The sequence below is a fragment of the Pinus tabuliformis genome, chromosome X (genome assembly GCF_031772625.1).
Source record: "Pinus tabuliformis cultivar Carrire ecotype Pingquan chromosome X, CPIR1, whole genome shotgun sequence".
Taxonomy (NCBI): Eukaryota; Viridiplantae; Streptophyta; class Pinopsida; order Pinales; family Pinaceae; genus Pinus; species Pinus tabuliformis.
Window position 1 is genome coordinate 706,860,194 of NC_142308.1, and position 14,028 is coordinate 706,874,221.

Genomic DNA, 14,028 nt, shown 5'->3' on the forward strand with positions numbered 1-14,028 from the left:
GCTCCAACTGTACAGGTAGTCATCACTCAAGCAGAAGGGGGTTGAGAAGCTCAAGCCTCGCTTCTATGGGTTGTACAAAGTCACTAGGAGAGTTGGGGAGGTAGCATATGAGCTGGAGCTACCCCCGGGGAGCCAAGTACATAACATTTTCCATGTGTCTTGCCTGAAAAAGGCACTGGGACAACAGGTGACAACGACTACAAAACTACCATCTATGGATGCTGAGGGGCACTTGGCTCTGGAGCCAGAAGCTATTTTGGAGAGTTGTGAGAGGCACTTGTAGAACAAGGTATCAAGGAGTTTTTGATTAGGTGGAGGAACCTACCAGATGAGGATGCCACTTGGGAGGGGGAGTAGATACTTCAACATCTTTCATTACAGTTGCTTGAAGACAAGCAACGCTTTGGCGGGGAGGTTTGTGATATTCCCACTTAGCAACATTGCTAAGGGAAATATCAATTTTGCCTAGTTTTGAATAAATTCGCATTAGCACTTAGGAAGTGTGGGTTTAGAGGCTGCACATGTATTTTTGGTCAAAAGGGAGGCCAAACATTAGGAGACGGAGGAGGAAAATCGAGCCTCTAGTGGAACGTGGGGGCAAACCTTAGAGAAATGCGATCCACAAGGGAAACACGCACCCATTGGAGCGAAGTTGGTGGGGGGAAGTCAAGTTGGGTCCACATGGGCATTTTGAGGCTTTGGAACAAAAGGAGCAAGAGGCACTCATTTTGGTCATTCATTCGTCTGTGAGAAAATTGTCTTTGACATAGCACACTTGAGCTGAAGCTAAGTCTGCAAGTGTTGTTTAGCACACGAGTGTTTCCGAGCAGACATCTCAACCCTTGCTTTAGTGGACTTCGAGTGCCAGCCCAAGGAGGGAGTAACATCTATTCTAGTTCGTACCAACAACAAGGAGTGCGAGTTTGTGGAAAGGTTCAACAACAACAACATAGGGATTGTGCATTTCTTGGAGGAGACACACTTGGGGGTTGAGGAGTGAAGTGATTTTGGGGTTGAGACTTGAGGTGGAGTCCGAGGAAGTATTTTGTTGGAGATTGCAGCTATTTTGGGGCCCTTTTGCAGCAGGATTGACAGGTGGGTTGAATTACCCAGTAGCAGAGCCATTGAGGGAAAATAGGGCTGAAATTCCAAGGTCAACCATCGGCCAATTCCTTCGTGGGTTATTCTGGGTATTTGGTGGAGAGCCCGAGGTTAATTTCCCAGAATTTTTTGAGCACCAAAGGAGGCCCTAACAACCATTCTACACAGCTAGCAACTCATTTTTTGGGCATTTCAGCGCAGAGCCAAGGAGAACCAACTAGCACGCTTGGAGGAGATCTCATATTCATCACTTGGGCTTAGCTAGCTTGCCTTGGGCAAGCCTAGGTGCATACTTTCCAAGCACCTATTGTACTTCATGATTTATCAATAAAATGGCTCAGCAACACAGTTTTTGGCTTTAAATTGGTGTTATGATGTTTGAGTAATTTTTTGTGTGTTTATGTCTATGCATGCTTTGATTATTTACTGTAAAAGTTCCTTAGGGATATTACTCTAGGAATCCTATCGTTATTGAGAATGGTGGTGTTAAACACATCCCATGCTCTTGTAAGACCTCCGAGAGCGATGAGAGTGAGCTCTGTGTTGGCATCAACTTCTCCAATAGATAGAAGGTAATTCTTGATTTCTATAATGCTCATGAAGCAGGATTGGATAGATTCCCCTTTATCCATCTTGATGTCCTTCAACTTGTTCTTGAGAAAGAGGATTTGATTTCCATTGTTCACTTTGAACATCCCAACCAACTTATCATACATTTCCTTAGATGTTCTTAAATAAAAAATTTAAGCAACCAAACGCTTTTGAATGTAGTTTATAATAATTCTTTTAGCTTTGACCTCACCTTTCTTGTATTTTGTCTTTGTAGCAACAGGTGCATTTGAAGGAGTCTCCACCACTCTTCCCTTCACATAGTCCATGGCATCATGCTCTTCCAAAGTCAAGTCCAAAGACGTCTTCCATGCATGATAGTTGGATTTGTCCTTGAGCTAATCCTCAGATTTGAAGTAAGATGTAGTAGGCATTGAAGCTAGACCAATATTCTTGTCTAACAACTCTCTCTTAGTGATTGCTTTTCTCTCTCTTGCTTTGGATTTGTCTTCAACATGGCTCTGATACCATGTTAGTTTTAGTTGACAATGGTGTGTTCTATGCTTAGCACAATTACTTCAATGTTCCTTTAGCAACCTAATGATAGTTTCCAATTTAGATTTCCAATAGCAATCCAATAGCAATCACTTTAACCATTAATCACATTGACAGTAAAAGTAGATAGATCAGTGTTGCGGGGGAGTGCCCCCCCCGATCCCGTTCCCAATCCGTGTTCCGGGCAAGAGAGACTCGAGAGCGGCTCCCGTAAAAAAAATTGCACTCCCTGCCTATTTTCGGAGCGAAGCAGGGAGAGTTGCTCCCGTCGCTTCGAGAGCGGTCAGGGAGCGATCGCTCCCGACCATTCCCGGGTTATAAAAATCGCTCTCGGAGCGACCGATGGGAGCAGAATGCATGGAAAAAAAAATTTCGGCGGAAAAAAATTGGTTTTTTTGGAAATAATGTGAGGGAGGGAGGGAGAGAGGGTTAAATAGAACCTCCCTCATTTCATTTCATCATTGTGAGAGTGAGAGTGAGACTGAGATTGAGAGAGGGTGAGAGTGAGGAGCAAGGAGAGAGTGAGAGATAGCAAGGAGAGAGCAAGAGAGAGCAAGGAGAGAGTGAGAAGCAAGGAGAGAGCAAGAGAGAGAAAGGAGCAAGGAGCAAGAGAGTGAGAGAGCAAGAGAAAGCAAGGAGCAAGGGGAGATTGAAGAGCTTGCAAGGGGATATTGGATGCCAAAGAGGTAGCCTCTACAATATTGAATAGAGTGTCTAGCAATTTTTTTTTTTAATGTTTATTCCTAAATAAATAAATAAATTTCTCTATTTCCCATTCCCATTCCCATTCCATTTGTTTAAATTTTGCAGATTCAAAACTTCAAATTTCAAACATCATGGTTATATTTCTTGGCATTTTCCTCTTCTTGGTTCATTTTTTGGTTATTATGGTGCTGGAGAGTAGAAAAAGGGGGTTGAAATTGAAAATGAAGAAGGGGATGAAGAAGGGGGACATAGTGGATTTGATGAAAACCCCGATGAGAAGGAGCTGGAGGAGAGTGAACATGAGTCAACTCAAAAAACTAAACAAGACCAAACCCCATTGTGAAAGTATGTTAACAGGCCTGAAGCAGGGAAAGGGGGTGGAACCACTAAATTTCATTGCCCCCATTGCAACAATAATTACACAGGTTCATACACTCGTGCCAGAAAACACCTCTGCGGGAAAATGCCATGTGATGGAGATAAACAAATAGGAATCAAAACTTGTACAGGTGTGTCAGCAGAAGATAGAGCCAAATACAAAAGGGAAGAGGAGGAAGCCCAATACAAATCTAAAAAATCAAAGGGTTTCTTTGAACCAAGCTCACAATCACATGCACAAAGAACTCCTTCCAAGGCAGTGGATATGGAGGCACAGGGTCACTAGGTTTAAGGCGTAGAACCATATCAGATTTCCTTGATGAAGGGAGTAGGAATGATGTGGATTCAAAAGTTTACATGTTTCTCTATGCATGTGGGATACCATTCAATGTTCCTTGCTCACCTTATTGGCACGAAAGGGTTTCTGCCATAAATGATGCCCCTAAAGGATACAAGAGCCCTGGGTATGACAAGGCAAGAACCATTGGACTTGATCATGAAAATGCAAAAATATCACATTCTTTGAATAGAATGACAAGTTCTTGGACTGACCATGGGGTGTCCATTGTATTTGATGGATGGACAAATGTAAAAGGCAAGCCATTGATAAATGTTCTTGCTGTGTCTGTTAGTGGTGCCATCTTTTTTTCAGCATATGATTACTTAGACAAGTTCAAGTCCGCCATCAACATTGTAGAACCATTACTTGAAAGTTGAAACAATTGACCGTATTGGGCCATACAATGTCATCCAAGTCATCACTGATAATGCTCCTAATCGTAAGGCAACGGAAGCAATTATTGAGGACAAATACCCCAACATATTTTGGTCTGGGTGTTTGGTTCACACAATGAATCTTTTGATGCATGATATTGTTAAGAACAAAAACTTACAATACAAATGGATTGGTGATTTGTACAAGAAAGGCAAACAAATGATAAAATTTATTACAAATCATAGCAATACCCATGGCCTTTTCCGCAGTCACTCAAGATTGGAGTTGTTGAAGATTGCGAGGACTAGATTTGGTAGCTATTACCTTACCTTTAGGCGCCTTTCGAAGGTAAGAGAGTCATTGGCTAGCATGGTATCAAGTCCACACTGGCAGGTATTAAAGGAAAAGGCTACAAATGCAGCTGACATGCAAGGTTTTGAACAGGTGGAGGAGGCCGCTCTTGATGGTATGTTTTGGGCACGTGTGAGGCAAGTATTGGATTTCACCAAACCCATTTATCACATGATTCAGTTTGCAGATACAGATAAACCAGTGATTGGCGAGGTGTATGAGCAGATGGATACCATGTTGGGGCAAATAAAAGATATTGTTCATAACAATGATCCCAACTTGTACAAACTGATTCACGATTCTGTGTGTATATGGTGGGATAAACTTAATGTTCCACTACATTGCTTGGCGTATATCCTTACGACAAAATACTACTCTACATCTTGGTTGGGCCAACTTGCACCAGGGGGTGGGGTTAGGGCCAAACGCCAAATAGATGAAGAGGTATCTACAGGATATTTGCAAGCATTAGAAAAGTTGATACCTGATAGGGAGGAATGTGCTAGCGTGCATCTTGAAATAGGAAGATACTTCAGTTGCACTAGTTTGTTTGGTATCTTTCGTGCAATGGAAGATAGAGACAGATTTGATGCTCTCACATGGTGGGATACATATGGCGGCCATGGACTTTTGCCAAAATTGGCAAAAAAAGTTCTCTCACAGGTTGTAAATACTTCTTCTGCAGAGAGGTGTTGGAACACCTACAGCTTCATATATAATGTGAAAAGAAACAGACTCAATGAAAACCGGGCAGAAAGCTTGGTTTATGTGCACTACAACTTGAAGTTGTTGAGTCATTACCGTGATCGGGCTTATGAGGATCCAACATATAAAATTTGGGACAACCACCTAGAGGATGATAATTTGGAGGATGGCACTATACAACTTGAAGAACTGGAAGTGGAACTTATAAGAGAGGAAGATGAAGCAACAACCATGCCACCTCCACCATCCAGTAGCAGTGCTCGAGTTCAGAGTCTTGTTCCTTTGCTGTCGCCGGCTCTACACCCTCACGTGGAGGGCATGTGCCTTCTGGTTCTGGTCGTCGGTTTGTGTGAGAGACTCCTAGAAGACCACCACGACCTGCTCATACATTAGACACTTCTCGTGGCAAGGGCCACATGTAGTAGTAGATAATAGATTTACAATTTACTTGTCTTTTCTAGTTTCTATTAGTTTTCATAACTGTTGAGTCTTGACTCTTTCATATCATAATGATATTTTTTGTAAACAATATATGACTGTGACAATTTAAGTTTGAAGTTTAAAGTTGGCAATTATAACTCATTGGTAATGATTCTGAATTATGAATATGATGCTTCGTGAAAGTTGTTTCATTTCATTTCATAATTCATTTTATAACATTTCATTTCATGTTAGATATTATTTCTTGTAATGGTTAAAGTTTAAAGTTTAAACTTAGCTTACAAGTACAACTTTGGTGATCAATGATGATAAATGTTATATACTGAATTTTCAATTTTGAAAGCTTGAAGTTGAATCTTTAAGATTGATGAATCATGATTCACGAGACTCAATATGTTGTATGTTACTAACTTGCGGACGTGGTTGATGAAGATTATAACTTCTAGATGGTTGATGTTATATGGTTGATGGTTCAATGATCAATCTATGTTTTTTATATCTAATTCATCATTCTACATGTTTTTGTTGACATATATGTATCAAAATATAAAAAAAGAATATATATATATATATATATATAATATAATCGCTCTGGGATTCGCTCCCAAACCGGGGGCTTTTGAAAATGTCTCTCCCGCTCCCGTTTTTGCTCCCGCTCCCCGCTTTCGCTCCCGCTCCCAAGTAACATTGAGATAGATCAAGGAACAATAAGTAGAAGACAAGACAAAACAAGATGATACCAGATTTGGTGAATGCTAGGGAAAATCCCCATTGTGGGGAAATCCCTTTGATCAATTCTTCTTATTATTATATCAAATTGTTCAACAGAGAGAGAGATTACAAAAGTCAAATTGACTTGCCAAATTCAAAGTCAAAACAACCCTGTCAAAATCTATAGTCAATTGTAGCCAAATTAGCCCTAACCAGAAAGTCAAAGATGGTCAACGCAACTGTCAAACTTGCCTCCTTGAGCTCGGTCAACCACAGTCAAACTTGGCCTTCATTGTTGGTCAAAATGAACCCAAAACAGTGCAGTCAAACTTGGTCAAAGGAGAGAGAAAAATTGCTGTAATTTTCTGCAGTCAAGCCTGAAGTCTGCGCAGATCAAACTGCCCAGATTCCCTCGATTTCTGTACCCAAAAATGCGGCCTAAAAGGACAAAAATGATCCTCCAAAAATCGCAGTCAAAGCTGGTGGAAGAACCCTTGGTCAACGTTGGTCAAACTTGTTTTGCTTCGTGAAATTTTCAGCCTTGCAACTTAGCCCATAAATTCGCCCTTCTTGTGCCACACGTGTGAGAGAGAGAGAGAAGGCCCAATGTTGTACGAACCAATAAGAGAAGGAGAGAGAATGTTTGATTGATGATGATGCCAAATAAGGTGAGAGGTCACTTGTATTTATACGAGTCGTTGAGGGTGAAGAGTCATGTCTATTGGGCTTCATGAGCCTACATCATGATGTGGCTGACGTGAACAATTAGCACGTGTGGGCATAAATTCAAAATCACACTTCTGCTTGTCCAAATGACATGATCTTTATAACAATTTTGGTTCTCTCGAAAAGAGGAATTTAATGCAATCATGATGTCCATCAAATGAGCTGTCCAAGGTGGAATTTGGCCCTAGTTGCCAATTTTAACACTATACACCAACATTCCGTAGGAACGAGCAGACCCGACAATAATGGAGTTGAGAAACATTGTTTACAGATGCACATATTTTCAAGTGGCGCCTAACAATGTCAAACGTAATCAAAAGCGCATATTTATGCAATAACATGTAACGAAATCGAAATTATGGGAATAAACAATGTTGGTGGAACATGTGGCTGCATGGGAGTCGAAGTGCCTCTTCAGCTACTTCAAAATCATTTAGGCAAATTAGACAGATTAAACTGTTATTGTTGTTATTATTTATATTTATATGGTCCTTTGAAATTGTTATCCGATGCAACGTTTCAACGACCGCTCTGTCTGCGGGGCCATCCACCATTGCCGAGAGATCACCATCTTTGTTGAAAATTATTGTGAACAAACCTTCTTCATCTTCAGATTCATCTTCGAAGTGAGAGTTGTCCGTCACACAATCCATAAAGGAGGAATGTGCCTGTAATTTGCATCTCGTTTGTTATGAACTTCATTCCAATCTGTAATATCTGAAAAGTCGTTTCTATTATTATTAGAGTCATCGTCAGGATTTGGCTGTCTTCTAACATTGGGAATTCGACTTCCTCTTCCTTCCATTCGTTTGTGTGAAAAACAGCGGCTGCTTTAGCTGTTTAATGAAGATGCAGTCACTGTTTTCTCACAATTCTGGATAACGAAAATGGAAATGCTTTATTTCTGTACGTTTGTCAATCAAATATTAACATAGATTTCTGGATAATATTCCTCTTGCTTTCCACTGAACCATCACCAATGCTTGAATTGATTTTTGAATATTTTATGCATCTTACTTAATCAATTTGGTGACAACCTCTTCCATTCCACTAATTTGTGGCTTGTATGAATCAAGTTCAGTGAATTTCAAATCTTTACTAATACTATAATGTTGTACTTCTTTTCCACGTAGAATGATTTTAAAATCATTGGGCATTCTTCGATACAAAATAGATGAATATGCATGTATGGAGTAGCGAAGGCGCGTTGATATGCGATTTTCAATTAAGTGTTTTGGATCTTTCAATTTAATTTTGGATATACCTCTCAATACAATATCCTCTTTATCTGACTCGAAATCAAGCTTTGTTTGTCCATCTTCATGACACCACAAGTTGTAAATAAGGATCCTTGTTCCATTGGGTTTCACATCATCAAATTGTTTTAGTAATTCTTCTTCTGTTGAGTAAGGAGACCACTCGTAGAAGACCTAACATTTTATATCCCCAATCCTCGTTTTCACAAAACAACTTTTTAGTTGGCCTTCTAAAATTTCATAATCCACCATAAGGAAGATATACTCGTCAGAACCCATCTCTCTCATGAATGCAGTTGAAACAAGACCAATATGTTGAGTTGCAACACATTTTGGTTAGTAGCAGTGAAAATGATAACATCGGCTCCTAATTGCATTTTACCTGTCTTGAAACCATTTCCATATTTTCCATAAGGCTCTGTTGTAATGTTCCTAAATAGGAAATTAAGTGAGAAACAAAGCAAGCAAACAATCCAACAATCAGAAATGCGAATTACACATCAAATACCCATGAAAATGTTGGAAATAGAGCACTGCTGAGCCATTTTATTAAATCATCAAGGGAAAATGCATAATGAATGGAATGGTGCACCTGGGCTTTTCTCTAAGGACAAGCGTGACAAAACCCAAGTGAGAAAATGTTGTTCTGAAGGCTGGCCAACTGCTACTCTAGGACCGATCTGCGCTGTCTGCTGGAATTACTGCTTCCCGTGCTCATAAAATTATAAAACTTCAGCTCCCGGATCCTTAGAAAAAACCCACCAAAACCCAGGAAGGGTTTGGCCTAGTTCAGACTTTTGAAATTTGACCCCCAAGGAGCCCGTCCTCTCCTGAAACTAGCAAACTCGGCCTGCCTGAATGAAGCTAGGAAAACTCTCCAAAACCACCCCAAATCATTAGGATGAGACCTCCTCTGAATTTCCTTCCTTCCCAACTGTGATTTCGGTGTTGTGGCTCTCTCCCTCATGACCTACATGATGTCCAGACCGGCCCTCTGCGCTATCCTCCAAGGCTGGATTTCGAACTACCTATTTGCTGCACCCACCTGCTCCAAAATTCCTCCCAAGCACTGACCTCCTAATGTCCTTCAACTCTCCAGGTTCCTCCGGCTAGCGCTGGCCCAATGAAGCTCTGTCCACAACTGCGTGTTCCCTTCTTTGAAGGCCGCCATCGGCTCGACTGTTAAGGAGAGGGAGAGGATGCGGAGGCAGGCTCGATTGATAAGGACCTTTAGGTGCTCGACCAAAAGGGAGAGGAGAGGACCGACAGGAGAGGAGAGGACCGACGGAGTCACTCACTCATTCCGATGGGTGAGGGGCTCGACTGTTAAACCTCGAAATATGCACTACTGGATGGTGATTGAATGTGCTGACTATGAATACTCCCTGGTGCTCCTCAAGATGTTATGACACTGCATTCCTAGGGTGGGACTCGTAGTCCCACGAAGGTAAGGTTGAATCTCCCGCTTGAGAGATTCATGGCTAAGCAGAGAGTTGACTCGGCTAAGCAACTCGAGCAAATAGTCAAGTGATTTTCGATATGCAAGAATGAATGACCCCGAGTGAGGAGCTCTTCCTCCTTATGACTTCGTGGGCCTCCCTTTGCCTCATGTGGGCCCCTCCAACGGCCATACGAATTCCCTCCAAGGCAATTGCCCAATGCGTTTTCCCACGTGGGTGGCCCCCACCTTCCATTGGCAAATTAATCTGGCCTCATTTCTCGTAAGTTCCTAAGTCGAAATTGCTTGGGTCCCTTTCCTTAGCAAAATTTGTACAAAATTGTGGCGAGACAAATCCTGTTACAAATTCTTTTGGGAAGGGACATGACATCTGTCAAGCTATTTCAAATATCATTCTCCTCTTGATATTTGTCAAATCCCCTTACAAAAGCAGTACAAGAAGATTTCTGTCCTTGCTGATTACTGTCATTACTCCAATTCTGCTTCGATGCAGGAGTTCCATAGTCTGTAGCATGATCAAGTCTGGCAGGATGCCCTAATAAATCCTGCCCATTTTTATCCATTTCCTTCCTAGCTGCTTCTTCAGTTGCAAATTTCACATGTGCAAAACCTCCAAGGGAGCCATCATCCTTGACAATAGAGTACGACAAATTTCCTACAAAAAGTGTCGTTGTTCTAGGAGTTACAGGAGTCTTTGACATTTTCAGCGGAAAAGCTTGATCCTTCTGATATTTTGGAGTTGTCAAAGTTTTATTTGCAGCTGGAGTTTGGCTATCCTCTCGTTTAGAACCCTTAGTGACTCTATGTTTATCTTTAGGTTCATCATCACTCTCATCTGAACTATCCTCATTGCTGCTCCCTTTCTTTGTAATTTTTGCTGGTTGCTGGATCTTGGTTATTGTTTTTGGTTTCATTTCTTGATCGTTTTCAGAGGTTTCTTCCTCACTGCTTCTTGTACCCTTCTTATATGGCTTGGCCAGAACAACCTTTACTGGTTGTTGGTCCTTGGTTGCCATTTTGGGTTTTGGTTCCTCATCACTTTCAGAAGGTTCTCCCTTGCTGATTTCATCCTCAGCTATCATATACCCACTTTGATTATCATTCTCATTCATGTCACCCTGAGGAGATCCTAGTTCAACATGTTCAACACCATTTTCTTGGTTAGAGCATTCTTTATCGTTAGTCTCTTTCATGTCAACGTTTTCTTCCTTTAGACATGTTGCATATTCTGAAAATGATATTTTTATTTGCTGTAACGATTCTCAAATTTCACTTAACAACTCAGTTGGATGTTTATAATGTTCAGTTAATTCTATGATTTGAAGACCTAAACTTAATTGTAGATTATGTGGCGGATAACGTCCAAAGGCTCGCATGGCTTTGATACCACTGGAGCGACAAAACTTATGAGTTATTGTGCTTTAAATTGTAAATAAACAAATGTATTGTAAATAATATTTTATTAATAATATGAAAATGTATAGGATGATTGAATGTTAGACATCCCTTTTCATTAAACTAATGACTATTAAAATAATCACTACTTTGACTATTTATTGTTTACATTTATTTTTATTTATTTTATTTTATATGAATTATATTCATAACATGCAGCCTCATATATATAATAAAGGCTGATTTTGAAATTTGGATGTATAATAAAGGCTGATTTTGGATATCGCTATTTTCATTATGTGATCATTCATGAGTAAATGTGATGTAAATAGAGTTATAGTTTATGCATTGACATTGGACAATTTAATCATAATGTAATAAATTATAATGTATCATGTATGCTTTATGATTGCACATAACATTTCTTAAATGTTCTAACACAGACACACAGACACGCATATATATATTGCGTTTGCCTGTTTCCAAAATTTTGGGGGGGGGGGGGGTTAGGTTTCGGTACCCGTTTCCCCGTATTGTGCAACTTTGGATTAACAACTATGAATAGTTCACTTAGCAAGGATGTGAGCAACTAGCAAAAATATAAATCTTTGATGTGCACTACAGTCTTCACAGAGCAGATTTTGGTAGCGAACCCTTGGTTAGCTATTTCATTGATACACACTGCATGTTTAAGATAATTTTGATGAAGCTTCTTCAAGGTAGAATTGTCATATACTGTAAACTGATTTGTCAATTTTCTGTTCTTTATAAGCGCTCGTTAATTTATGATTTATTAGGGTAATAAACATTTGTTGCATATCTTGAACACTGTTTAAAATATTTTCTGAGCTCCTTGTCTATCTAACAAATTTTGTATCGAAAAAATAGGTTCTAAATACACTCTTTTAAAGCATGCTTTCATTATTGAATATTGTCATTTGAATGTAAGAAGCTGCAAAAATTACATTGGCTATTAGTTTGTTTGCTAACAATTATATCATTTCTGGAAGTAGGTACTCATCTGAAAATATATTTAAACATTTGACTGATGAATTTGCAAATTCACTGCCAACGTTGTTTCAACAGTGTAAGCAAGAAGATGGGAATTCCTTTGCAAAGCTTCGGAGATGGTTTAAAGGAGTAAACATATTTGAGAAAGCGTATATCTTTTTGCCAATTCATGCTTGGTAAGTTTCTTTAGAGGTTGTTTTGTTGTTTGCTTTTAGGGTTTTTTAAAGGTTCAAGGATATATTGTATGGTTTTGTGCATTGTCATTTTTGAAGATTCATGGTTTGGTACTGTTGTCCTTCATTGCCTGTCACATGTGTTAATTCTTTTCTATGGAAACCTAGTTGTGCACAATGGCCCTAGGTGGCTTCTCCTGCACATCACAAGGCCTTATGGTGGCTTAATATAGTTTCCCCTAGGCACAAGATTGATTTCACGGACTTGAATAGTACTTTGATTATTTATGGAGGTATTGGCTGCAAACATGGTTTTTTTTGTACCTAACCAAAAGGTATTAGACTCTATGTACATAAGGTGTTTGGTGTGTGTTCTCATGATTTTGGTGAGAATTTAAGTTCTTGGAATTGATGGTATCATATTCACTATTGTAGAAATGATATTATTATCTACTAAGTGCCTCATTGCTCTTATTAGTGGTTCGAGCATTAATTAGTGTTTTGTTAAGGCTTTTGCTTCTTTATTAGCATAAACAGGGGTTTTTGCCTTCATATGTCAACCTATTACTTGGTGTTTACTTGAGACATCTTCCCCATTTTTCAGATTTGCAGGTGCAATCCACCCCATGGTGGGCAAGTGCCCCAGCTCTTTTCCTTTCTTTTTTGGCACTTAATTTATGTTTCTTGGTTTGGCTATTTCCATAACTGCAGTGGTAGTTCCCTTTCAAGAATAGGAATGTTACATGTTGGTATTGTAGCGATGGTTCTTGCATAAGATGGTTGCAACATTAGAACATTTTATGAAACTTTTCCTACATATTGACTACAAATTCTTTTCTGCCACTTATTATAATAATTTCTACGGTTTGACTTGACCATTGGTAAATATATCTTTCTCATGTCTATGGTTTGACTTGCCCATTGGTAAATATATCTTTCTCTGAAACAATATATTGTATTCTTGATTTGGGTTTGTAATGTTGAAGTTCTGATCATTTTGAATTGGGCTATGGTACTATTTTATTTGTAAGGCAGGAAAAATGCTTTTGTGCCGTAGAACTCATAACTTTTGATACATTGCCCATATTGAAACTAATCCAATGCCATTTGAAAGAAACTATTAGCTGTTGCAATATGATATATAATTTGATATTCTTCAAAGACATATTCAACAAGTTACAATTAGTCATGTTGGTCATTTTAAAACTGTTATTTTTACAAGCAAAAATGATCATAGAGTCGAAGTTGTGCAAGAGAGGTACATTCAACAAAAGAGGAAGATTAGAGCTGAATAGATATGTAGCACCATAGAAGGGGATTTTCTGAGATATATGCATATTAAAAGGAGATGCATCTATAAGAGATAGAGAAGGATGTTTCCTACATTGCTCAACAACTATGACACCAAAGTTTTAATTGTCATGGGTACAAAAGGAGCAAGGAATAAAATGTGAAGAAAAGGAGGAAGATGTAGTTGTAGAGATTGAAGTTCATTGACTCTTTGATTGATCTTCTTGTGGTGATGGTTTATACTTTATAGGTGGTTAGAAATATCTCTCAACATTTTAATGAATCTCTTTCAGGGAGATTACTTATTCAAGTACCTTGGGACATAGGGATTGTTGGTAATTGAAGGTCTTCTTGTTATTCTAGTCACCTCACCCCTTATAGATACTCCTTGGATGATGCAGATACACGGTTTTCCTCCTAAGTATGATTTGAATGTGGTGATTAGGAAGGATATTTATAAAATATGGTTGGGTCACTTGAATTGCAGGTTGGAGGGCCTCAATCTTG

The 14,028-nt window shown here is 39.3% G+C and overlaps 1 protein-coding gene across 9 annotated transcripts in view; it reads left to right on the plus strand.

Annotated features, from left to right (window-relative positions):
- Positions 1-14,028, plus strand: part of LOC149141933 (uncharacterized) — a 446,950-nt gene that overhangs the window by 152,617 nt on the left and 280,305 nt on the right. For all 9 annotated transcript variants that reach the window (XM_089446268.1, XM_089446276.1, XM_089446274.1 and 6 more), the window contains one exon: positions 12,134-12,234. In XM_089446268.1, coding sequence (XP_089302394.1) covers positions 12,134-12,234 — 101 coding nt within the window. The remainder of the gene's footprint in view (positions 1-12,133; positions 12,235-14,028) is intronic.